The sequence below is a fragment of the Indicator indicator genome, chromosome 1 (assembly GCF_027791375.1).
Source record: "Indicator indicator isolate 239-I01 chromosome 1, UM_Iind_1.1, whole genome shotgun sequence".
Lineage (NCBI taxonomy): Eukaryota > Metazoa > Chordata > Aves > Piciformes > Indicatoridae > Indicator > Indicator indicator.
The window spans coordinates 107,991,422-108,017,263 of record NC_072010.1 but is presented as its reverse complement, the minus strand read 5'-3'; the positions used below and the strand labels follow the sequence as shown (position 1 = coordinate 108,017,263).

Below are 25,842 nucleotides of genomic sequence, written 5' to 3'. Positions count from 1 at the left end.
ACCATTGCTTTAAAAATCTAATGTAAAAGTAACCTCTCATACAAGAATTAAGCTGGTCAAAGCAGTTTATACCATACAGGGATTTTGTAGCCTTTGTTTGGTCATAGAAATTTTTGAAAATACAGCATAATCTAAGGCCTTTTACAACTGAACCATTAGAATCAGTGGAGTACTCTTTAAATTTTAAATAGATACACAAATTTGCAACATTCAGGAGATTATTTTTAAGATAAAACTACTCAGCTGCAGGTGGCCAAATTTTTTTCTGTAAAAATCTTAATTATACAGAGTACTTTTGTTAAGTAATATCAAATTGCTTATAACTTCAAATATAAACCTTGTTCTAACAACTGCGATATGAAAAGTTTTATAGCTAAGTTCTTAAAAACCATATTTTCACCAGATAATAAACACAGTATCAACCCATTAAGAAAATGTTTCCTTTCTTCCCTGAGGAAACCTTGCAACTCAGCACTTCAGTAAAGTGCATTTGTTTGCAACAAACTGCGAAAACATGCCTGAAGAAAACACATTATGCAAACTTTGCACAATCTAATCCATATTTTATAACTACAGGAATAAGCAGAATATATATACATGAAACACTTGAGGGTTGACTATACCCATCAAAATATCTGCATTGTTCTTTTTAAGTGAAGTAATGCAGGCTTTAACACAGCTATGCTAGCAGAGCTTTTGGCAACTGACTTGCATTTTTAAGGCACTTACACATGGCATACTTAGTTAAAAATCCATATAGTGCTTACATTGAATTATATACATGACATCGCCGTTCAGCTTTAAAATATTTCATGCACACTAACAGGTTTGCTTTTTCTTTTTCTTTCTTTTTTTTTAAAGCAATGAATGACTTGTGTGATTTAACTAGCTTTGGTGTTACGTTGCTGTAAAGAAAAAAAAGAAAGTGTTCCAGTTCTGCTTGTTAGTCTGTTGCTAGCTATGACATACTGCCACCAGGTGGAGATAATTTAATGAGAAGCTACCTATTTATGTATAGAAACGAGGGGAGGAATTTCATAATCTAAAATTGTTTTTGTAAATGAAATCACCAGTGAAAACAAAACTTGAATTAAACTGCTTAACTTTGGCATATATTTTGTACCTATCATCAGTAGTAGTGTTTAATAATATTATTATTAACTTGATTAAAAAAAAAAATAAAATTCTGAAAATCTTCTCAGCCACCAGTCACCAAACTGGAGAACCAGTTCAAATGCAATCCTGCAGCATTATACAATTTTGCCTGAAGGAGAAAGTATGTATGCGAATGACTGCTAAACAGAAATAAAAGACAGTAATGCAAGGCAATCAGGTCATGAGACCAGTTAGAACTTCTGCTTCATTAACATACACAAGAGAAACTAGATGCATGCCTGTTTTAAGTGGTAATAGTAAAAAAATCTGACTGTCGAAGACAATACATGGCTGCTCTCTTCAGAGACAAATTAGCGTTACAGAGGAAGAGGACATTATTCTCCTCAAGGTCTGTCATGCAACTTGCACTACAGAACTTCACAAGGCAATATATACTTTGAGGGGAATACAAACAGATTTAGGAAACAAACATAAGCAAATGCACCAATTGAATAATGTAGTAGAGTCACTCCACCCTTTTTGTGACCTACAGTAGCAACACATTCCACTATATGCATTTCCCCATTCTAAATAACAAGACAGAGCAAGCATATTTTTTATCATTACATGTATTTACTGGATATACTTGATGAAGACAAAGAGCAAAAGGCAAAGAAGATTAAAAACCAAAGACGACACCATATCAGCATTTGGCCCTCTGGAGATTTCCAGCCCAAAATGCTGCAGAATCTGGAACACATCATCTTCTTCGTAAACTTCAGTTTGCAAGGGCAGACATCAGTAGAAAAGATTTGCTATTAGAAAGATCACATGGAATTAGGTTGGTGGAGAAATTCACAACTGGCTCACAAAATTAAAAGCACCAAACCTCCAATTTAGCTTTACTACAAATTGTGTAGATAAGATGGAAAGAGTTCCTCACACATAAAATGCTTGTCAATTTTACAGGTCTAGCTGTGGACTTAGGTAATATAAGATATTTAGTATTACACAAAAGCTATAATATGGCATCAGTCTTTTCTCTATATTTTGGATGTCCATCCCAATTCTTCATTACAGGTTTGTTTTGGTTTAGCCTTCACATGTATTTACTCCTGAAAACACCTGTTATATATTCTTTTTTAAATCTTTTTGTATTATGTATTTGAGAGTGTTTTTTGTTTGAATTACTAATACAGAATTTCATCTCTGGGCAGACAGGACAATACATCAATATCACAAGAGATATGAAGTCTTTTTAATTATACTTGGATACATTTTTAAAACATAGAATGATGACATTGCAAGCAGAGAATAAATGTGAATGAATTTGCTTAAAATATTTGTACTTTATTCCTTAGACACAAATTCAGTATGTTATAAAATGAAGAACAGATTGAAGCTAAAATTTTAAATTAAATTCACTGACCAAATTAAATGTAGCCTAAAGAGTATAGAGAATACAGTTTGAAGTCCTGAGATATTTTGCACAAAACCTATGTGCAACTAAGGACAAAATAATTAACTCATTAAATGATATTATAGCTCCAATGTGAGCAGGGAAAATATAAACTGGAACTAGATACCAGATGTTTCCAGAAACCTGAGAACTTTCAGGCTGTATTAAATTACACTAGGTAAACAAGGATGAAGAGTAGGTTCATGGAAGCTGTTACAAATCAGTATCTTCTGCACTTGCAAAAGCTCATCTATCTTACAAACTGTCATCCATGTTTTCTTACTGTACATCGAATTCTATGGCTAACACTCAAGGAAAAGGGTGTTAAGCAATTAGGTGATGAACTGGATTCAACAAAATCCAGAAAATGCCCTGGAAATATTGTCTGCATAAACCATAACTACAAATAAATTATGTACTTTGACATATACATAAATAGTTTCATATACTTCTAAATCATACAAACTTAATATTAGCAGTGTCATCAGTTTCTTCCCTCTATTGGATATAGTGATACAGTGAATCTGATCAGAAAAAAGATTGTGAAAAGTGTTTGTACACTAATATTGTATCTTTTTTGTGTTAGCTATTGGAATCTAAATGAAAGAGCGATGCAATTTTAAATTAAAGCCCAAATATCCTTGATTTGTATGAGTAGAGTACCTATAAATGAAAGAAGCTTGTCAGCTCCATGGAAAATTCATCATTTTGTCTTTTCTAGTGGTCATAATGTGAAGTTTAAAGAAATAATTAAATATATTGTGGTTTTAAAATATTTACAGTGAACAGTTCTCATTTCACTTGCAGAGGAAATTTGCCAAAAATAATATTGGTAACATGTTGTGACTTGGTACATCTGCAAACAAAAAAGATACTAATAATTTGAAAATGTGTGTCTGTGAGGAAGAACAATAGTATTAACTTACCCTCTAACCTGTGATTTTTGCGCTTTGCTCTAGATGATAGTTTACTTACTCTCAGGTTCTCTGAATAAGTTACTGTATTTTTGTTTCTTATGACATTTTTTATCTTGGATATTATTTTAACATTTTTTAGAGAGATTTTTTTTATAACTTTTTTTTTTTTATATTGCTGCTGTTTTGCTTTGCACATGAGTGAAACAGAGTCTTAAATATTGTATTACATAAGCTTTTTATTAAAAATTACTTGTTAGTAACCATCATTTCTTCAGATAACTCCACAGTCCTCTCATCTGGCAAGTTTTAATTTGAATAATCAGCTAAGTACTTTTGTCTACCTAAAAATCCCTGCTACAAAAAACATTTTTTTTTTCTCAGTAATTTGAACAGTGTGAATATTTTAGATGCAAAACGTACATTACTTCCCTTTCATTTGAGCTGTTCCTGGCTTTTAACTAGCTACTAACTAGTCAAGAAAAAATGAACTGTATTTCTTACAGCTAACACATTCAGAAGTTAATCGCTGACATAGATTTGGCAGCTATCCCAGTACAGGAAAAAAAGAATGTATGGATTAAAGCTACTTTGCATTCTGGTCAGAAACACACACTAGCAACATCACAACGAACTTTGCACTCAAAAAGATCCCTCTTTTAGAAAGCTACATTAAAGACTGGAAATTAAATAAAACCTCTTGTTTGCCAAAGTGTCAGACTTGGTCTGTAAAATCAACAGTCAAGATGAGAAAAATCAAAAAACTTATTACATGCAACAAATCAAAATTTCTAATAAAATTAGAACTATTTCTTGTTAAGCGTTCTATTTAAATGTGTGAAGGAAAAAAAAAAAAGACCAAACCATTTCCTTTTACTAAGATACCCATGTAATTATAAATAAATAAATAAATACACACACACACACACACACACACATACACACACAGACACACACTTCAGTATTTACAGTTTCAAGGTTTCTCAAAAATTTATAATGAAACCCATTGGAGAAGATGCTAAGTAAAGACCAAATAATTTTTTAAAAATATGCATTAAAGAACCAACTGAACAGAGATACTAGAAGTATTCTGTAAAAAGAAAAAAAAAATGTGCTTGTATCTGTGACCAAGTTGCACTACCTAACTCTATGGCGTTACTCCAGTGGTAAATGCAATCAATAATATTTGTAATATTACTTGCCGGGGTTAGTACAGGTTAGACTTTTGTTCATCTGAATAGCCCATACAAGAATTAAGAAACATGTTGGGTTTTTTAGATCTGTGGAACCTAGAGGAGGAGCAGTGCATTTCAGACCACTAACAAACCTCTGCAGAACAAATGCAGAGCCACCTGTCTGTGCCTCTCATGTTATCACCATGGCTGCAAGCAGGAAAGCTTCCCAAAATATTCATTTAGGTACCCAAGTGACACTACAATGAACAAAATCCAATCACTAAAAAAGTTAAATAGAAGTTATACTATTGACTTCAAAGAAACAAATATATATATAGACTGGGAAAGGCACATGATCCTTTCTGCAAATCATTTAGAGAAAAAGTATGCAGACACTTAGGAGGCAGTGATTGATTTCATGAATTTATGAAATACAATTGGTTTAAAACATGCAATTTCAACAGCTCTTATATTTAGGTTTAAAGCTTCAGCTGAAATATTAGGTCTCAAATATTTGCAATATAGAAAGCTTAAAACACAAAGAAATTCTGCTGTATTAAAATACATCCAGCTATACATGAGTTACAGGAATTACCTGTACACAACTACAGCTGCATTCTTCATACCGCTCTACTTACTACAACCGCCTTCTTGTTCTTCCACTATTCTTTTCTAAGTCTTTGAGACGTGACATTAAAATAATTTATGCTGCTGTTTATACGGCTAATCCAATTTGCAGCAACAGATAACCTCTTACGTGTACAAGCAATGCAGGGAACACAAAAATGTTGCCCCTCTAATTAGTCTATTCTCTCAGTTGTGTTAGGGAATCATGGAATGTGTGTTCCAAACAGCATTTCAGAGACCTCCTTGTTTTCACTGTGTAGAGTAAATAATCTACACAGGTTGTCGCAGCATTTGCTACACAGTATAATGTTTGCTCAAAATGCCTGCATAAGTGGCATAAGAAAAATAGTAATATTAACAGATTGAATTGATATACTTATTTTGTTATTTCTATATTTGAAATTAATAATACCCGTAATTAATTTGGCACTTTTGTACTAGCATTTCAATATATTTGAGGATCATACAAAGACAACTATGTACACCATCCAACTCTTCTACTCTTCTTTAAAAGGAAACAAAACTCAGGATGACAAAAGTAGGTCCATCTTCATTCCAAAAACAGATACAAAAACCCAACACTACAGATATCCAGTCTGGCAATTTTAGTAAATGGAGTTTGAAAGAAAGAAGAAAAAAAGTTTGGATAGATTCTGAGTGTATCAGTACTGACAGCCTCTTTCTCATCCAATTTAATCTTCATGAAGTGCTACCAGTCCAGTGTTCACAAACAGCCTTGAACACCAGAACAGCTTGTTTGGTCACTGAAAGAACACCATTTTGGTTATTTACTTTCATTCTTCACAGTGATAAATGACAGCTAAAATTTCAAAACTAGAAAAAAAAAATATTTTTTCATGTAATGACAGAATAATGAGCGGGGAACATAAAAAACATTAAAATACAGACCACACAGAATTTGTGGGGTAGTTTTTTATTTTGTTAGAGTTTTGTTTGTTGTCACCCACTTCCCCTCCACCCCTCATCCCATGCAATGTACTTTCCCACCAAAAAAAATGCATTTCTTCTATTTTGTTTCAGTGTCTTTTTAAAATGAGGCAGCAAGAATTCCACTTGTTAATGTGAAAATCTAAATAAGGGTTTCTGGGAATTCTCCTTAGGATCCTAAAGGAATGCCAAATCATCATAGCTACCAAACACGCTAGGGCTTAGACGCTCCCATCATGCACAACCCTAAAGAACAACACTGAAATCAGTTGAAAATCACTGCATATTTTCACGTCAGTTTTGACTCCACATCTTATGAAATAAAAGCAGGGTAACTGATAGAGCACTGGAATGAAATCAGGATGGCTGGTGCAGTTCTGAATCACAACAGACTTTTTGTCCCATCTTAACCAAGTTTATTTCTGTTTCATTTGACACCAGTAAAACAAGGAATCTTGGTACATTTAAAGAAAAAACATCCACAGGAACATGACAAGTCTCATTTTGTCAAGAAATATTTGCATGCACATCCTGGCTTTAATACAAAAAGAGAAACAAGTTTTAGTAAAACCAAGGAAATAAAATTCAACACATTAGGTACATTACTGTCCAAGATGCACCATTAACATCTCCCTTTTCTTTCTAGTGCCTGAATTACTTTATTCAGAGTATACAGTCAGCCATATTAACAGGTAAAATTCCTGAAACACAAATAAAGTTTTATGTATTAAGTCACCAGGCTTCACTGCAGGAGAACCCAGATTTCCCGCCTGCTAACAATGTAACAAGAAAAATATGGTCTCTCATACTGCAAGAAATCATTTTTCTCTGTTTTAATATATATAAATTCTACTGTCTAGGAATGGTTGGTATTCCATTTATTGGATCCAAGTTCTGATTTTATTTGTATAAATTACAAATATATAATTTGATTGAAGACAAAGTAATGACTTAAATCTAAAACACTTCAAGTATTACTGATTTTAAAAAGCTGGGATTTCCTTTCTCACTAATAGCTCATGTCCTCTGAGTTACACCAGCTGGAAGGTGGTACTGAACTGTCTTCTGAAAGGATGCAGCTGGAATCTTGTTTTACAAATATAAGCTACATAGAGACACCCAAACACAATGCAAAACGTGAAAGCGCTCCAAACAAAGGCCAATGTAGCTTCCTAGAATTTATGGGATAACATATCAAGTGTCTAAAAAGACTGTTCAACATTCAGGGCACCAGCCTAAAGATTCTGAAGACTGAATCAGATATATTACTTTGCATAACCTCTATTTAGACCATATGTGCACAGCTGTGGACCAAGCTAACTGTGCCTATGACAGACAGGAGTTAGTGTAATGCAAAGACACCTTAACTCAGCTTAAGTCCACAGCCAATACATACGTCAACATGGACACAGTCTACACCAAATGAAACTATTTACTTGGTATCCTGCTCCTGACAGGAGTGGGCACTCTGTGCTGTAAATGATGACCCTGTGCCAAACAGATTTACTGGTTTAGGCTTTCTTTAATTTGAGGATTTCTACACCATCCTGCCTTTATCTTGCTGTGCACACATTAAAACCACCTTTGAGAGCAGATACATGCTCCCACTTGTCAAGATGCAATCTAATGGCAATTTGTGTGTCTGTAATTACAACAACACTCTGCTAATGCTAATAAGTCATAACAATATTTTGTTCAAGAATTGTCACAAGGAAAGGCAGTTTCAGTTTCAGATTTGGAGCTAGTTTGTCTTCAATTAATTGGAAGCATGCACAAGGAAAGCTTGGATCTGCCTAGAAGAGAATTAGTGGCCATACCTGCTAACATAATTCCCTATTTTTCAAATGGTGAGGCTGGAGGTGGTGTGACGATTAGTACATTCCATATTGTGAAATCCTCAGCATGTCACCAATACTGGGTGGCACACATGTTCTAAAGACAAGTACATGAGAGTAATTTTAGAATTCATCAATAATCCTAAACAGATAATTATGGAAGACATATTTTTTAGTAGAGAGCCTTAAAGTAAAAAAAAGAAAGTGGTCTTCACTTCCTTGATCTGTAGAAAACATTTCTAAAGTTAAAACCAGAAGGTCTCCATCCTCATTTAGCCCTCTTTCTCTTTTTAGGCCAAATATGTCATTTGTGTCAGTTATAACAGATTTTATGTGAATATATATGTAAGACATTAAATGAGTCATGTGCCTATATTCACATGAACTTTCTAAAAGACGTGTACTGCACTCCAGCAATAAAAAATGTTTACTAGTTGCTTTTAATTACCAGTAAATCAGATACTTAATTTTTCAGTTGAATCATCCCTTTTTATTGCCAGGTTGTAAACTGGCCATCTGCATTACCGAACGGTTGAAATAAAAAAAAAATTTTACTACAGAAAAATTTACCTCCATAACATCATACCTCCAAAATTCAGTTTAGATAATGCAGTTACAGTGCACAACACAAATGAATGGAAACATTGATAGAGAAGAGAAATGCCACCAAATGGATGCTGGCCAAAGCTCAGCATTAACTCGATCAGTTTAAGGTTAACAGTTTCGCTCTCATTTCACTTCTTGTAAGACAACAAAACCCTGGAAGTATTTTAATAATGCCAAGATTTAAAAGAAAATAAAATAATTCTTTAAGTGGCTAAGAACAAAGATATTTCACGAACATTTAAACTCAGGCGAGTAATACAAATGTTTTGAATAAAAATGTTTACTGTGAAAAGTAGCTGTGCATTCCCCCCCCCCCCAAATGGTTAGAAATCTTTTATTCCAATTTTTGATGGTTTAGTAATTTTTTGTCATAATTGTGCAGCTATTTTTAGGATTGAATTTCAGAAAAGCCTCAGGTAACAATTCTAAGAAATTTTTAAAATTTATTTGATAATTCAAGCAAAATAAACTTGAACACACTTACATTTGGAAATGTGCCTACAGTTCAAATGGAAATATAAACTACATGGCTATTCTAAGTTTTCCTGAATCTAATGAACACTTGTGAGAATGCCTAGATTACCTCTTCCCATCATTTTAAATGCCTCATGATAGCCTACTTGTAAAAGAAGCAATCAAAGTAGGTAAAAAGAGAAAAATCAGATGTTAACAAAAAATTGACACTGCACAGCATGTCATCATTTCTAAAAACATGGTTCTTATCAGTGTTCACTCTACCTGCAAAAAACAATCAAATTGACCTTTATTCAGTCTTCAGTGTTATGACAGAACACACAACTTGGTGCTAAATACAAACGGCTTGTCACACAGAAGATACATCCAAGAAAGGCTCGTGTTCCAGTCTTAAGAATAAATTCTTTCAAACCCACTGTGTGAAACTTTGAGGGATGCTTTAAAATATGCTTGGACTGTTAGAACCTTATTTTTTAATAGTTTCTCCTCAAAAACAAAAAAAGCATAATAAACACACACAAAAACACACACACAAAACACCCTAAACCACAAAAACCTAGTAATAATCAAAGAGAGAAATGTATCTTCTTTTAAGAAACCAAGCACCTTCAACAAAAGAACAGTTATATGAACTCAACCTAGGAGCAAAGGAACTTTTCTCTTGAAAAGAAATGCACCTAGATGTTGTTTAGATGTGGTTGCTCATCTGGGTTTTTTAAAATGAGATCCTAAGTAGCTACAAATGCAAAACACACAATTCATAGGAAAGAATATTTCTTCCCATCTACATTTTTACAAGAAGCAACAGTTTCCGCAGCCATACCTGCTCTTACATACAGCAGATAAAGTGTTCATTCATGCACCTAGGATGGGAAAACATCCAAAATAATACACAAACCAAACAGACTGAGTGTGGCACGTAAAGGGCTTAAGGTGGTTCCTGAGGTTTTTAAGTGCACCTATGATACTAATGTTTGGATTTGATACAGAAAGAAGTTAAGAAAAAGATTAAAATTTAGTTTAAAATTATCAGCACATAAGCAAATTATGCACTGAGAATTGCATCATGCACTCAGAACTGAAATGTGATAAATAGACATCTGTACATTTAAGTTTAAGAATGGTAAAATCAGAACAATTTACCATGAGTTTACGAGAACTGTATAAAAACATGGCCTGAGTTCTCAAACCCAGCAATGTAAATTCTCTATGTACACAGGCTGTATAATCCAAAGACATTCACAGAAATATATTGCAAAGGTGCTGGGGAGGATTATTTTGACTAAACACTAAAAAAACTGTTGAACCCAGAGTGTGGAACTGCCATAAACTGGCAGAAATCCACTTAACATCTGATTACTCAGACAGTACGCTTACAGACCTACAGACATGACCTGAATACTGAATGTCTAAGGAACAACTGTTGACTAGTGCCACAACACCACAGACCAAAACAAATGAGTAAATCAAAACTCTCCAAAGCACAAAAAGGCAAACTCCCCAAACCAGCTGTGATCTGGGCTGCAACATCTAAATGACCATAATGATTATTTGCACAAATCTCGAATTTCTTATTTGTTCCCAGAGGGAGAAAACTAAATCAGTAGGTTACAATACCTACAATTTGTCTTTGATTTTATTGTTTAAAAAACAAACCAAACCAAACAAAAAAGAAAACACAACAGGAAAATATCCTTTTTGTCTCATCATATATCTTAAACAGAACATGGCACACCAGAACGTCCCTTCAGTTCTTAGTTCTTTTGTGCTGCTATATTAGACCCGTACTTGTCAGTACTACCTTACAAACATGCCCACTACTTAAATATACATAAACTTAGAATTTGATTTTCTATTCTTTATGAAATCAAGATTCCCACAAACTTATATGGCAGTTATACAACTCCTGAAAGCTTCAATCAGACCCTGAAGTTGCAATCAGTATAACCCTTGAAACAGCACTCTTGGCACACAAGTCTCCCATAGACCTCAGTAGGAGTTCCAGGATGCACACAGCTCTGTCAGCAGAACTCATCTTGCGTAACATGATTTTCTTAAACTACACAGGCCAGAGATAGGTGTAGCATTCGTATCATATTATAGGCAGTCTTCACTGGAATACATTAACCTTTGGTTTTTTGTTGTTATGTTGTTGGGATTTTTTTCATAAATCTAAAGTTGGGATATTATCCCCCGACACAGAAAGCACAGAATTACATGATTTTTTGCATTATTTATTACTGACAGCAATGGCCATTGAATTTCACATCTCAGATAAGACTTAAAAAAAAAAAAGAATTCAGGAACAAAAAGCAAATAGAAAGCAACAAAAGTAAATCTTCTATTCTGAAATATGGATGTCCGACAAACAAAAAACACATACAGAGGAGAAGGAAAACCCACACTGTTTTAGCGTTGTGCAATTTTATTTGTGTATTATTGTTGAATATACAATTAAATCATTTAACACTGCATTTTCTAAGACTAGTTTTCTTCCACTTCCCAAGAAATGTAAGCAGGTAAGAAAAGGTTTTCAGATATTAAAAAAAAAAAAAATCTAATACTCAAGCATCTGGGTTTTTTTAAGTTTTCCCAGAAACAACTATAGAGAATTGTGGGGGGTTTATTATTATTTTCTTTTTGATATATGGACATCTAATAACACTAGTGTAACTTGCAGGTACCAAAGAAACTGGCAGTTCTTACTGCTTTAAGAAGTAGTATCTGCTATGTAACACCTGCTAAAATGCTTAAAATAAATAGTTATATTTTCCATAAACTATGCACAATTTCTTTTCCCTTACGTCTTGAGAACCTTTGTATGTCTTGGAAGAAAATCATTTGAAGGGATCTCCTGGGAGATTCTGAGGACCCATTAAATGCAATCCTTTTACAAATTAATAAAGAACTATCTTAAGAATAATCATACTTCTTTATTCATGCTCTTACTATGCTCCAGTCACTGGTTTTTTTTGGCTAGAAATTATTTTTCAGCACCTTTTTTTTTTCCCAGTTGATATCCATTTATTCATATATCATGTTTTTTTTCAAGTGTATCTGCACTCTGTGTGTTCATGCCTTGGAGTCATCTTCATAGCAGTCAAATCTCTCTCAGCATTCACTTCACCAGACTAATTACTCACACACTTTAGGCCACACTCTCTTGTAAGGCAGAACTTGCAACACTGGCTACAGTGCAAAAGACGTACTTGTGAACAAAGAGGAGTTTTACGATTGGCCTGATGCAGGCTTAAATTTCAAATACTTCACATTAGTGTTTGTCAAATTAAGATAACCATTACCAAAACTCTCGGAAAATAAAGTAATTTTCAAAAGTAAGAAAAACACCAAACAAACCCAAAAAAGTAATTAAATCATGGGAAAGTCCATGAATAGAACATGTAGTTCTGAGCCTGCTACACAAGAGATGAGTAGCTTCTCTATGATACATACAATTAGGAATGTAATGGAAGAGTTGAGCAAGGAATTAGTATTATATTCCATTAGTTACAATACAGCAACTAAGTGTCCGAACAATTTTTTCAGGCTTTCAGGATTTTTCCCATGTTTGTTGCTGACATGGTACACCGAGTAGATCAAAGTACTGATAGATTTAAGAACAAATTCATGCAACAAAGATCTGTCAAGATTATTAAGGAAGATCACATAGATACAACCTGACACATCTCTGAATGTTGCAGTGTACACTGCCAGAAGCCTCACACTGTTCTTCTTTCATTCTTATTCTATTTCTTTACAGATCTTGCCTTGAGTCTGTTGGATAGAGGTCACTGAAATACATCAATCTTTGTTCTGATCCAGTAAGCATGTTAGTCTGAGGATGGGACGTTCAAGAACTTTAAATATAATGCTTTATTATGCTATTCCTTTTAACTGGTCTTCAGCATATTTCACCTGTCCCTTTTCTATCTTCTCTCCCAAACCCTGGACCTTTAGTTTGTTTAGCCTTAACTAATTAAAGTAATATAATATTGACATAATAACATTGCAGTTTTGATTATATTTTTCCTGTTACAGTAGAAAAAGAAAAAATAATTGTGTGATAAGTACAGAAAGTTATTCATAGTAACAGACTGAATTACTTCTACCGCCCTGTTTATATACATCTGTGATACATGCCACAAGAATCTACATGCACTGCTTTATGTCTCGCTTTTAAAATATGGTTTTAAGTATAGACATGGCTTCATACAAGCCAAATTCAGCTGTGCTAAAGGTCTAAGAAGTTAATGGGTTTGAAATGCTTGCAGCTTGACTGAATACGGTGCAACGTATTTTAGTCGCAAGAAATTTGATGGCAATGATTTTGTTTATAAACTGAATTCATACCATGCTCCAAATGGCACCTTTTGGGCAAAGTGATAAAGACAGCAACTTCCTTGCTAAGTTTCATATATGAATTCCAAGTACGAATTTCAGCTAATAGCTGAACTCGAGATACGACTGCAATGTAAATAATCAGTTCATTATTAGCCAGCTAGAAAGGTCATCTTGAAAAGGGAATTTTCATGTGTACATAAGTAAGTTATTCATATGCTAAAGGCAGATTAAGTATTGAATTTTGCTGAATTATGAAGTTATTCATCAACCTCTGACTGCAGTTTTGAAAATACTATTCAGGTAATTAGAACACTAAAAAAGAATGCACCTCTCCCAAGTTGCATGAAAATTTATATAGGAGAAAAAATAACGGGGCAAAAGAAAGAGTTACTTCTACTTCCCTCTCCTTTTTCTGGAAAAGAGACACTACATCTTAAATAAACATAGATTGGCATGTTTATGCTTTTTATAGAAAGCAAAGAAAAGTTTCTATTAACCAGAATTTCCTAGATCATAACAGCAGTATACATGGATAGTATCGTTCCATCTTTGCTCTTTCAAAAATTAAAACTGCTTACCTCTTGCCATTGCAAAAGATGGTTTCACATACTCAAAAGATTCAAAACCCACTGAAGTCAACTGACTCCTCCTCCTTGGGTGGCACCCTCCAAATTACACAACCAACGGTGCTTCCATGGAGCTACTCAAATGCAGGACATTCAAAGGCTTAGGGGTTTCTTAAACAAGATTTTTTAAAAAGCAGAGTTGTGTATGCATGTGTATTCACTGCACATAATTTTAAATAACTTTAAAAGAGATTTCTTTTCCACTACAAAAAGATTTTACTATAAACAGTTGTCACTGCAAATAGCCATAGTCAGATAAATAGCTCACCCTGTTTAATTATTTTTTATTTTTCTCTTTTATTCTTATTATTTATTAAATAGAATCATTTTAGTCAAATACTTAAACTAGAAAGTCAATAAATACACCCAGGGGAGGGAGGGACAGGATGGGACACAATTATTAAGTCAGAATTAGGTCATGATTAATTGATTAGGTCAAACCAAAAAGTGGTAACACGATATATTACATACTAATAGGCCTGGATCTAGTCTATCAGACTCTAATGAGTTTCAGATTTGAATACATCAGGATACCTCTAAGTTTTCTCTAATGTGTCTCCCATTTCTGTATTTCAAGAGACATCAAAACTAAAATTCAGATGACCTGTGACATGTGAAACCTCAGGATATCTTTCATCTAGTATACCATCCTTATGTTATTTTTAGTACACATTTTCAAAAATAATAAATAAACAAAATCACAAATAAAACATCTGGCATCAATCAGTTGGTATAACCTCTTTAAAATATGAATACCAGTTAGTATTTTTACTTAGAAATGTCCTATTCTCAGTAATGGATTTTTAACTCACAGCCACAAATTAATGTAGTTAAAACCAAAATGTTTTCCAAAATGTTAACTTGACTCCATGGAATCAAATGGCAAGTGCAGAATGTAACTGAAGGATTACTGGAGTAACTTGCAAGAAAAAAATCACTAAGCAAACATGAATCACCTGGGAAAGGTACCTCACAGAAAAGGTCAGTGAAAGGGCAAACAACATTTGTTCTCAAAATACGTGTTCAAAAAGAAGACCATGAAAGGCATATGTTAGTCAAAACACTCCAATAACATTCCCAGAGATACATATAGTTACCTATATATTATAGTTTATGTATCTATTTAAGATGAAAAGACAGTCAAAATTATGCTACTCAACCTCTTAGAAAGACTTCAAAGCTTCATCTTTATGACTTTATCTTTCACACCGTTCATGATTTAGAGCCATTGCAAATGATAACAATATCTTTAGGTCTATTTTATATACGAATGCATGAAATAAAGCCCTACATATTTCTCATTCATCCCTTCTTAAGTCAATCTTTTAAAACCCCACATCAGTGAAGACTTATTTTCAGGCAGATTTCATAAATTCCACATAAAGAGGTGTTATATAGGCTAAACAAGCAAACCAAACATTAGGTTTTGTTTGAATTATTTTTCAGGGGTGAAAAAAAGGAAGGGTAGTAGAACTTAATGCAGTTGTATAAATCAACTAGTAGCAGAAAACAATAGTTAGCTGAAGTACCGAGATACATTTATTTCTACAAGGGAACCGGTTTAACGTTCCACTTAATCCAGTAGACACACTCATTGATTCAAAAAATTCCAAATTTCATGGATTACCCACACAAAAAGTAGACAGAAGCAGGATTCTAGAAAGGAACTGCACTGTGGTGAACAAGACACACACGCTGGCATCTCTTTTGGGGGATGTTCCTTATTAACAAACGTTCCCTTATAAGCATTTGTAAAGAGATACTCTTCAGGAAAAACAAAACTAAACTCAGTAACAAAGCAGTGAAAAGAGGAAACTTAAAGCACTATGACTGAATAAGTATACATTCCTATGAATGTCCCAAAAGAGCACAAAAATTCTACAAGCAAAACATTTTCTACTTCTAACTTAACAAAAAATTACTAACTGAAAGAAATGTCTATTATGTGGAGTCATGAAAGAAATAGGATTTTGTAGTCTGGGAGGATGCCCATTTCATCCACTTTGAGTCAGTGTTCCCAGATGCCAGTAAATAACTCCTGAGTGTTGTATCACTAGATATGCTAAAAAGCATATTACACAGTGGAGTAGACTGGTTTGGAGAAGGTGGTGGGGGGTGGGAGTGGGGAGGAGGGTGTTTTGTTTATTTTTTTATTCAAACAAAGCTAATGAAATTTGGGGTTTTCATTCTGGATTAATTGTTTGGACATCTTTGAAAGGGTAAGAAAAAAATCCCTCTGTTTTAACCTGATATTGGCCGTTAACCCTCACTCCTTGTGATGAAATTAGGAAAGGGAGTATTTGGCCCTGGTAGATAATTATGACATTCATGAATTCTTAACTTAAGGGGCTGGGGGAGGGGATTGCCTTCTGCTACTTGTTTCAACGTGCTCCGATCTTCTGAAATGGAGCAAATACAACATGATTTCCTCTCCTCAGCCTTAATACCACCACTTCCCAAAGAAAAAGCTATATTATTAGAAATATAAATCCTCAACCTAAAACTTTTAATATATTAAAGACAAAGGATGGAAATCTAGTTATTGGCTTTTTCTTAACTATCCACACTCTTCTGATGCTTAAGTAGAGACAGAGAAGTCATAATCATTATTTAATGCTCTGATAACATTTGTTTTCTTAAAAACAAAATAATAATGTCACAAACACCACAGCCTTCAGTTGATGATGTAAGTGTTCCCTGCCACTGCACTCTTGAAAAATGATCCCAAGTTTTTGGAATATTTGATTCACTTCAAGTAGCTCTCAAGATTACTCCAAGGAGGTGTCAAAAATAAAAATGCACAGTAAATCACTCACCACAATGCTGCTTATTAAAATAGAGGAAAAAGAAAGGCAACACAAAAAAACCCCACAAACAACCCAACATTAGAATTTTCCTCTCCCTTAGCAACCTAAATGGGAATATTTTCCATAAGCAGATGTATTCCCACTCTCATTTACTATCCCCTGCTGTGGATGTTACTGCTATTTCTACAGCCAGTTCAAAAATCCTACTCCCTTTATGCCAAAACACAAAACCAAAGCAAAACAAAACAAACAAAAAAAAAATCAACCAACCAAAAAAAAGAAAAAGCTTTTTAGCTAGAAAATAAAAACTTACTACCAATACAGCACACATTCAGTGCTCCTTTCCATCTCGCCCCTCATACCCATACCCCTATAATTTTTCAAACTCAGTTCTATTGTGTAAGTGTTTCACGCTGTTATTTATCTGACATCTGTGATAGTAAGATATCAACACTATGTACTCCTCCTACGCTGCAGTAACTACACTCCACAGGCTAGCTTCCCACTATTCCTCCGTTAAAGGAACCAGAGAACACATCTCCGCTACACACATTAAACCTAGGTAGACCAATGCAAAGTCTGAAGGAAGCTTTCCGTTTCCTTTGCTATTCTAGTGCTGGCTGTGCTGATAAACCTCCAGACCGTTTCTGAATCACTGCTAACTGTGAGACGTCGAGAGCTTCTCCCGAGGTGACAAAAGCACAGAAACATTCTTACATAAATTGAGGGCATCTGTTGGCTCTTTGCTACATATCACCACGACAAAATGCCTGTAGGGTACGAGGCGGTAAATACATTGAAGGAGACCTCCAGAGCTGCAGTGTCAATACCTCAAGGCACAATGCCCCCTCCCCCCCTTTCTCAAGCGCAACAGATCTCATCAGACCACTCATCAGACTCCGTGTAGCGTCTGGATGAGACAGAGCCCCGGCGCTCGGGAGCGAGCGCCCCCGTGGTGGCCGCACGGAGGCGGACGGGGGCGAGAGGCAGGCGAAACCACCCATGTCCCGGCGCGGGGTACCGGCCGCAGCCGCCGTGGAGCTCTACCGCCCCCTGCTGCAAGGCGGCGACGGCAGCAGCAGGCGCCAAGGGGTCGCTCCTCGCCGTTCCCAAGCCTCCGTCGACAACCATCTGGGTTTTGCTGGTGTTTTGGTTCCCCCCCCACCCCCCCCGCCAAATCCCCCTTAAAAAGGCCCTGACCGTGGACCTATGCCCATCCCCTAAGGTGCGGGCAACGCAGCGCTTTCATGCGTCTCTCACAGGAGGCACTGGCAGCCCTGGCGAGGATCAGCGGCCCGGTTCGGCCTCAAATGAACGCCAGAAACTTGCCCGAACAGTTCGGAAACACCGCAAATGATCCCCCCGACACAGCGGGGCACCCTCGCCGCCCCACGCCGCGGACCGGCACACTCCTGGCGGCCCTTCCCCTTCCTGTCTCTTAAAGTAGCACAAATCCTCAAATAGCCACACCGGTGGCATCCTAAATAAAGAACTATTTAATTTTAAAATATTTGTTTAAAAGGAAAAAAAAACAAAACAAACAAATAAAACACAACGGCACACACGCCAAAGCGCCAGCCGCACCACAGCCCGCAAATAACGAAGCGTTGCGTGGATGAAATGCATATACATACGTAAAAAGCGAACAGCGGCCAGAGGCGCAACCCCTGCACGCCCCGTCTCCACATACACACACCTGCCTCCGCGGCGTTATTTCATTGACAAAAGTCTCTACTTCTGCGCACACTCCCTCGGCTGTACCCCCACACCAGCACATCCCCACGCACGCTCCCCGCCGCTGCGAGCTGAGGGGCTCGGTGTCCCCGCAGAGCGAGTGCAACGGTCTTGAGAAGAGAAGAAAGAAACCCCAATTGGGAAGACTTCAGGTTAGATTTCTCACCAGCTCTACCGGCAGCACTTCGATTCTAAAAATGAAGCCCACGTTGCCTTTCGCTCAAGCAGACTCGTATTTTAAAGCACGAGCCCTGACAGATGTATCTTTTTTTTTTTTTTTAATCGTTTGATCTCCCTCCCAATTTATGGGGGAAAAAAAGAAAAAAAGGCGAAACCTCATGTAAAGCAGCCAAGTGCACTTAGCACCTTCGAGCTTTCTTTTTTTTCTTTTTCCTTATAGATGACACCTCTTGCAGACTTAAAAAAAAAAAAAAAAAGAAAAAGAAAAAAGGGAGAAGGAAAACGATGAAGCAAGTTTCAGGTCCTCTTAAATTTGGTCCCAAGGTGATACATCGCTTTATTTTTTTTTTCTCCATTTCCTTTCCGGTTATATGCTAACCTGAGCGAGCAGTCAGTATAGGTAAGAATAATAATTAATAAAGAGAAAAACCAACACCACAACGTAGGCAGCCTCGGTCCTACCTTGCCCGCTACCGAGGAGCAATCCGAACAGGTAGAAAGGCAGGAGGTTCATGTTCAGGAGCTCGCGCCGGTGGACAGTTCCAAGTTGGATGTGCTCGACCAGCACCGGCAAACCCGACTACGCAGTCCCGCACCCGCGGAGCGCCGCTCGACAAGTGACTGCCAGCGCCTCCCCGTGCCGCACTATATCGGGGAGGCAGCGACCGCCGCGCAGGAGGCGGGCACAAATCGGTCCGCTCTGATCCTTCCGCGCCACATTCAGTGCCGAAATACCGACAAGCGGTAGCACTGGAAGATTCCTCCGCTGCTGTGAGAGGCGGTGACAAGCTTGAAGGTTCTCTCCCTCCTGGCTCGCTGGCAGTCTCCCCGAGGCGGTGAGGCAACTCTGTCGCCTCGGCATCGCCGCCTCTCGGAGTCTGCTCCCCACTGCCGTCGCCTGAGGCGAGACAGTTTAAAGAGAGAGGCGTCGGCTTGACAGAGAATCCTACTGGGAACTCAGAGCTTCCTGGGAAGGCAGAGCCTAAAGCGGCGCTTCGGCTGCGCGGGCGAGGGGAGAGCAGCGAGGGGTTGGCGTGTTTCTGTCACCCGCGCTGTTCCCGGCATTTCCTGGTGGCCGGTGGCGGCGCCCCCAGCGACTGTCCGCGAGGCTTCCGCTGGAGGGCGGCGGGTGCATGCGGCGCGCTGCCGCGTGGCTCTCAGCAGCGGAGCGGCAGGACCTCGCCGTTCCCCCCGCGCTCGGACCGCCCTGTGGTCTCGGTGGGAAGCGGGACCGGTATAAGCTGCGAGTCTCGCGTACCGCTGCGTCTTTGAGCTAATCACAGTGGGCTCACAGCTACTCATTTCGCTGTCTAGGAGTTAATCTGGTTTGACTTTTGTTATTAGCACAGAAGGGAAAAATACCTCTGCTGTTTATGACTGCGTGAAAGGAAACCGATAAATAAATCGCTTACCTTCTTTGATGCCTTAGTGCTCTCTCACTGAGGACGTGCTTTGTAAGAGAAAAAGAGGCGGAGGAGGGGGGGCGAGGAAGGCCAACAACCTTGCTCTAAAGAGGTGGGGATTTGTCCAGCTCGACTTCGAAGAGGTAATCTGAGCCAGAGGATGGTCGATTAAACTACGATCTCCAAAGCAGGTTCTATAAATTTGTCACGACCTGTATGATAGATACATGGAAGGAGATGGAAGTGGATTTATATTAATGTGGAGTAGCAGTGGTGGTAGTTAATAAAAGATTCCTCCAAATTAACACATTCATAATGATTTTTCTAAACCTTTTTTCTCCCTTTTCAAGAGGAAAAGGTAGAGAAGGAGAAGGACAAAGGTGAAAGATAAAAAAGTCCTTCTGTAGAAAGATAATACAAATGACACAATTTGTATCTCTGGCTTGATTCTTGCTGCTCAATAGTCATACAAAACTACAAAATATAGGAGGAATCTACTCAGATCTTGCTGGGGTCAACAAGGTATGTGACAAAATTGAGTCTTTCCTCAGAAGATGATGTTGGGAACATGTACAGGAAATGCTGGTAGAGGGGAGAGCTTTTTGCCATTGGTGGGCTAATCTGCACTGCATATATCAGAACCTTCTTGCTCAATTCCATACCACATTGCCCTGCTCTTGAAACTAAAGATTTTTGTAACCTAGTATGAAATTAAGGGGATGCAATTGTAATTCCTCATACAGTTTTGGAAATCCAAAATATGGCAGCTTCATCAAAGCCTTTTAAGTGAGAACTGCATTTGTATTTAGGATCTATTCTTCTCCCAAATGTTGACAGAGATGCCTAACTGCAGAAACTTTTGGCTAGGACCTTTAGTGGAGGTTCAAGTGAGCACAACAAAAGTCAGTATTTTGGTTAAGAAGGTTTTCCAGGTGAGAAGGTTCCATCAGCCCCAGTACCCAATTACAGAAATATACATCATTAACAGATAATATAGAAAGATGATGAAAACAAATAGTAGATTTTTAAAAAAATAAATATATATATAATTCTTACTGGGCAAAAAGTAAGAGACTCTCATTGTGAATTTGATAGAATGGCAAATTTGTCAAATCTATCTTTGGTTTTAACATATTTGGAGAGTTACCATTCAGTAAAAGTGGAATAAATGGAGAAAATTTTAGAAGCATTAATAAATAAAACCAAATAACTTGCATGCATACCTTAACATCTCTTATAATCTGCTTTAATCAAGGGCCAAAAGTAATACAGAAGCACTTGATCTGCACAGCAATTAGGAAGTCCCTTTCCCCGTCAGAACTAAATATAATAGAAAGAATGCTGCTATCCCAAGTTTTATTTCTTTAAATCATAAATATGATGAGAATTTCTGCAATGTCAGATCTGACTGGCCAATTCTTTCTTTAAAATGTGATGAGGATGCTTTGTTTCCAAACAGGACTCCTTGTCCTGAGAAGTCAGCTTGTTACTAGTCTGCAATACTAAACAGAGCCCACCCGGTAGACTATCCGTGCTATGTTGCTACAGGATTTGGAGACATCTGGTTTTAGTCTAGCGTCTCAAGGAAAAGAGGAACGTGTTCTTCTCTTTGAAGCAATGGAACAAAACAGAAGATGAATAAAAATCTCAAATATAATCACATTCCCATAGTACTACTGTAAAATACAGAGACCTCAGTGAAGGAAGAGGCAGCAGGTGATTGTCTGCCATTAGACATGAAACTTGAAGTACTCTGTTTCATATACCACCTATGAGAGATCTGCACAGATCCTGAGACCATGGATTGGAGGGATGGAGAGGAAGGGACAAGTGGTTAAGTATGCAGGGCTTCATTGTTTTTACTGTTTGTGGAACAATTCATTTGTACAGAGGGAAGGTCTCTAAAAACGTATATGGTACTGAATCACAACAGCATATAACAATGAGGTCGCACAGAGATTAGAAGAATGCAGAAAAAGTGCACAGCTTTTCTGCCATCCACATTTGTATGACACTTGGTGTTTGTGACTGTACTCTGAACCCAAAGATAAGCATTTCAAAAGTGTTGTAAAACACTAACAGACATCAATAACAACATACCTGTAGTATTTGCCATTCTTTGGCTAATTGCATTTTTCTTCAAAGGGTGTGCTGTTTCCTAGGGGGAAGCCTAACATGGAGTTTAATGGCTGTGCTTAGACCAGGAGATTAGAAAACATGATTTCTGGAATAGTATCACATGAGTAACGACTATGCTGGCAGAAAACAAACATATTTTAATGCTATGTAAATTTTTAAAATAAGACCGGAAATAAACTGAAATGATTGTTATCTCATGTGAACAGCCACGACATGCAATATCAAAAAGAATACTAATCATTCTGTTGGGGCAGTTACTGCAGAGGTGGAGAAATCAACTTTGATAGGTTCTCAAAGCAATTAAAATTCTGGTGACTGAAAAGACTTGATGGAAAAATCTCAGGAGGAAAATGTTACCTAATATTACATACATGTTTGATTAGCACCTTGGATCCTTTAGGATACCCAAATCTAAGTGGATATATCCTCAAGTTCTCTGTCTTTTATCTGTCACACAATAGCCTCCAGTTTTCACAACTGTGCTGTCACATACAGCTTTTCTACAATGTTTTTCTACCTGTGAAGTTAGCAAAAGGACAGCAAGAATTAATTTGCTGCATGTTATTTACTTGTATCACTCAGTGAGATTGCTTATACAATAGCTTATCTGATAGCATGAATAAAAGTGGCAAAATTAGGCCCTGGGAACAGAACTGTCTTAAGCTGTTATCACTGCACTTTAATCAGTTTAGAACATCTGTAAACTTGCTGCAACTGAACTTGTCAAAAAAACATCTCTATGGTGTTTTAGAAAGGATTACCTTATTTTTGAATTGATTGATGGTTGCATGTTCAGTGCAAATGTAAATAAATACAGAAACTTAAATCTTGGTGATGATTTCATAATGGATATTTATACTGAAATACATGTTTGCCAAGAGATCCAGCTGGATTTGCTTACTTGACTTGCATAAACTGAAATGTTAAGGAGCAAGCTAAAATTATTTTTAGAGGAATTTTAGAGGAAACTAGAATAATGGCATAGTTACAAAGAAAGACCAGAGTGGTCATCTGTCTAGAAATAAGTGGTAAAGAGCTGTAAGGACATGGATGCGTCCTGGAATAATTGCCAAATTTGGGGGAGTGACATGAAAGGAGAGAGATAAGGAAAAGAGAAAAGACGAAATGCTCCTTTCTGAAAATCCAGTATGTTGCACTTGCTGGAAAATGCCTTCTGCAGACAAGATAATTTTCAGAGGTGCTCATGAACTGAATTGCTGATCATCTCCAAAGTGAGTAATTATGCCGAATAGGATGCTTTCCTATGAACACTGAAAACACAAAGTGGCACTAAGAGAAAATGTACAACAGTGAAAAATAGCATTATTGTGGTGAGGAAATGATGCATGAAAAAATAGTTTCATAAATGTTTGCACCACTGTTGTGTTTCAAGTTCTTAGCATCTTACAGAGATTTTCATAGCTATCATTTTGGATTAACATTTTATAAGAAAGAGGATAAAACCTTGTTTCCATTCAGTTTCAAGTTACTTTAAATTAAAAAAGCTCTCCTTCCTGTTAGGGGAACTCTAAGTGATCTTGAAATTATTCAGATGCTGAGAAGAGACTCAAAGATTTTGTGTAGGGACAATAATTTCCGTCATCGTTTCTGGAAATTAATAATAACAACGGCATGTGTAAAATCATTTTGTCCATGTAAGACAACTGCTTAATTTTTGAAGATAGCAAGGTTGCTTGAAGTACAGTGTGCTAAGTTGCTTACAATATAAAATATTGTGCTGAAAAAAGAAATCGATTAGCTGAATTTATATGTCTGAAGGAAGCATTATAAACTTCTGTGTCTAGTACAGCAAAAGTATCATTTGAACTCTAGAGTGAGATTTTCCTATCTTCCAGGTTACTGCATTTCTATACATGTCTAGATCAGACTAGTCACTCAAAAAAAAAAAAAAAGAAATCTCAGCAAGTTATTATCCTGTGACTATCAACTCAGATACTTGAGAGGATTGTGGACATTTTGATTATTTCACCTCAGAATGAAACTGCCAATGCTAAGGTACCTTTTTTCATGCTATCACCTTTTCCTGTTAGCTTAGGATTTTATTTCATACAACGCCCAAAGCAAAAGTTTTTTGGGTTTTGGGGTTTTGGGTTGTTTGTTTGTTTTTGTTGTTGGGGGGGGCGGGGGTGTGTGTTTGTTTTGTTTTGTTTCTAATCTGGCAGTATTGTGGATGCTACCAAATGATGTTGCATAAACTACTTCATTTCCTTAGCTCTTTGGAATTGCCCTCATGCCTTACAAATGTAAATATCTGGTTTTGGTTACTGAAGTCCCACTAGCCATTTTTTGCTGTCTCTCAGGTAAAAATTATTCTTCCATTAACTATGTTACCAGATCATGCAAGTGCTAATATCTAGTTTAGTGCAGTATCCGTTAAGCTAATTGAAGGGACCTTCAAAAATATTGTATTACTACAGCACTGAAGAGGAGACAAAATTTTCTGGTCTTAGCCAAGATATGCAAAACTTATTTCAGCATGTGGAACAGCTAAGAATGGTTGCTACATGGTGAGAATTTGAAAAGCAGTTGTTTTTAAAGTGGTTGTGTGTGCAAAAAACAGACTTTTCTCAGCTGCTGATCTGACTGTGAAACTTGTTCACCAAAGTGCTTTGAATTGTGATGAATTTCAGAGCTATTCAGAACAAAATGTAAATCATACTCATTCAACTATTCATATTTTCATTAAGAGCAAAGATTAAAACCATACAAAACCCCATACCAAAGAAAAAAGTTATCTATAGAATGTAAAATTAGACATAAAGTGAAAATTAGAACATTTATGGATACATTTGGGTTAAAGTTCTATACCATGCTGAACATTTTAAGTGCTGGACAAGTTGAATAATCCGGGGTTCAGGGCTATTCAACTACACCAATTCACATTCCTGTCCGTTTTCAGTGAAACTGGGTAATTCTTGGCTTGTATGTGACACAAGTGAGCAAGGACATATGATGGCTGATACAAGGGATGTCAACAGTCAGTGAAACCTTTATGGAGAACTCAGAAGTAAGTATTTATATACATAAATAAGTTTGGGAGAAAAGGAACACATACAAGTTTTAGTGTGTTTATTACTCTGAGTGGTAAAAGAACTGTGTCCACATCTCCAATTTTCCACATGGGAAAAGGTTCATGATCAAAGTATTCAGTTGTGATCAGAAGCAGATAATTGAATCAACAATGATGGGAAATTTACAAGAAAAAAAAATGGAGTGGATTTTAACTCAAGACTATTATAAAGGCAATTGCTCTAACCTCCATAATTTATAACAACACATTTTAAATTTAATTTCAAACTCATAAGTTCAGAAGTTCTTGTTCATGAGGAGACATCTGCTCCTTTAATGAGAAATTCTGAGCTCTTGACATCTTCTAACATCTTGATACAGCAGGCAGTTTCAAAGGGTAGCCTTGCTGATTGCACAACATTTTCTCTCATTAGTTTTAAATTTGATGA

The 25,842-nt window shown here is 36.7% G+C and overlaps 1 protein-coding gene across 1 annotated transcript in view; it reads right to left on the bottom strand.

Annotated features, from left to right (window-relative positions):
- The window catches only part of NCAM2 (neural cell adhesion molecule 2), a 277,781-nt gene extending 258,098 nt beyond the window's left edge, over positions 1-19,683 (bottom strand). Inside the window, exons 1-2 of the mRNA XM_054393199.1 lie at positions 19,468-19,683; positions 19,284-19,377 (exon numbers count right to left, since the gene is read on the bottom strand). Of these exons, the coding sequence (XP_054249174.1) occupies positions 19,284-19,377; positions 19,468-19,683 (310 nt within the window). The remainder of the gene's footprint in view (positions 1-19,283; positions 19,378-19,467) is intronic.
- Positions 19,684-25,842: the final 6,159 nt, after the last annotated feature.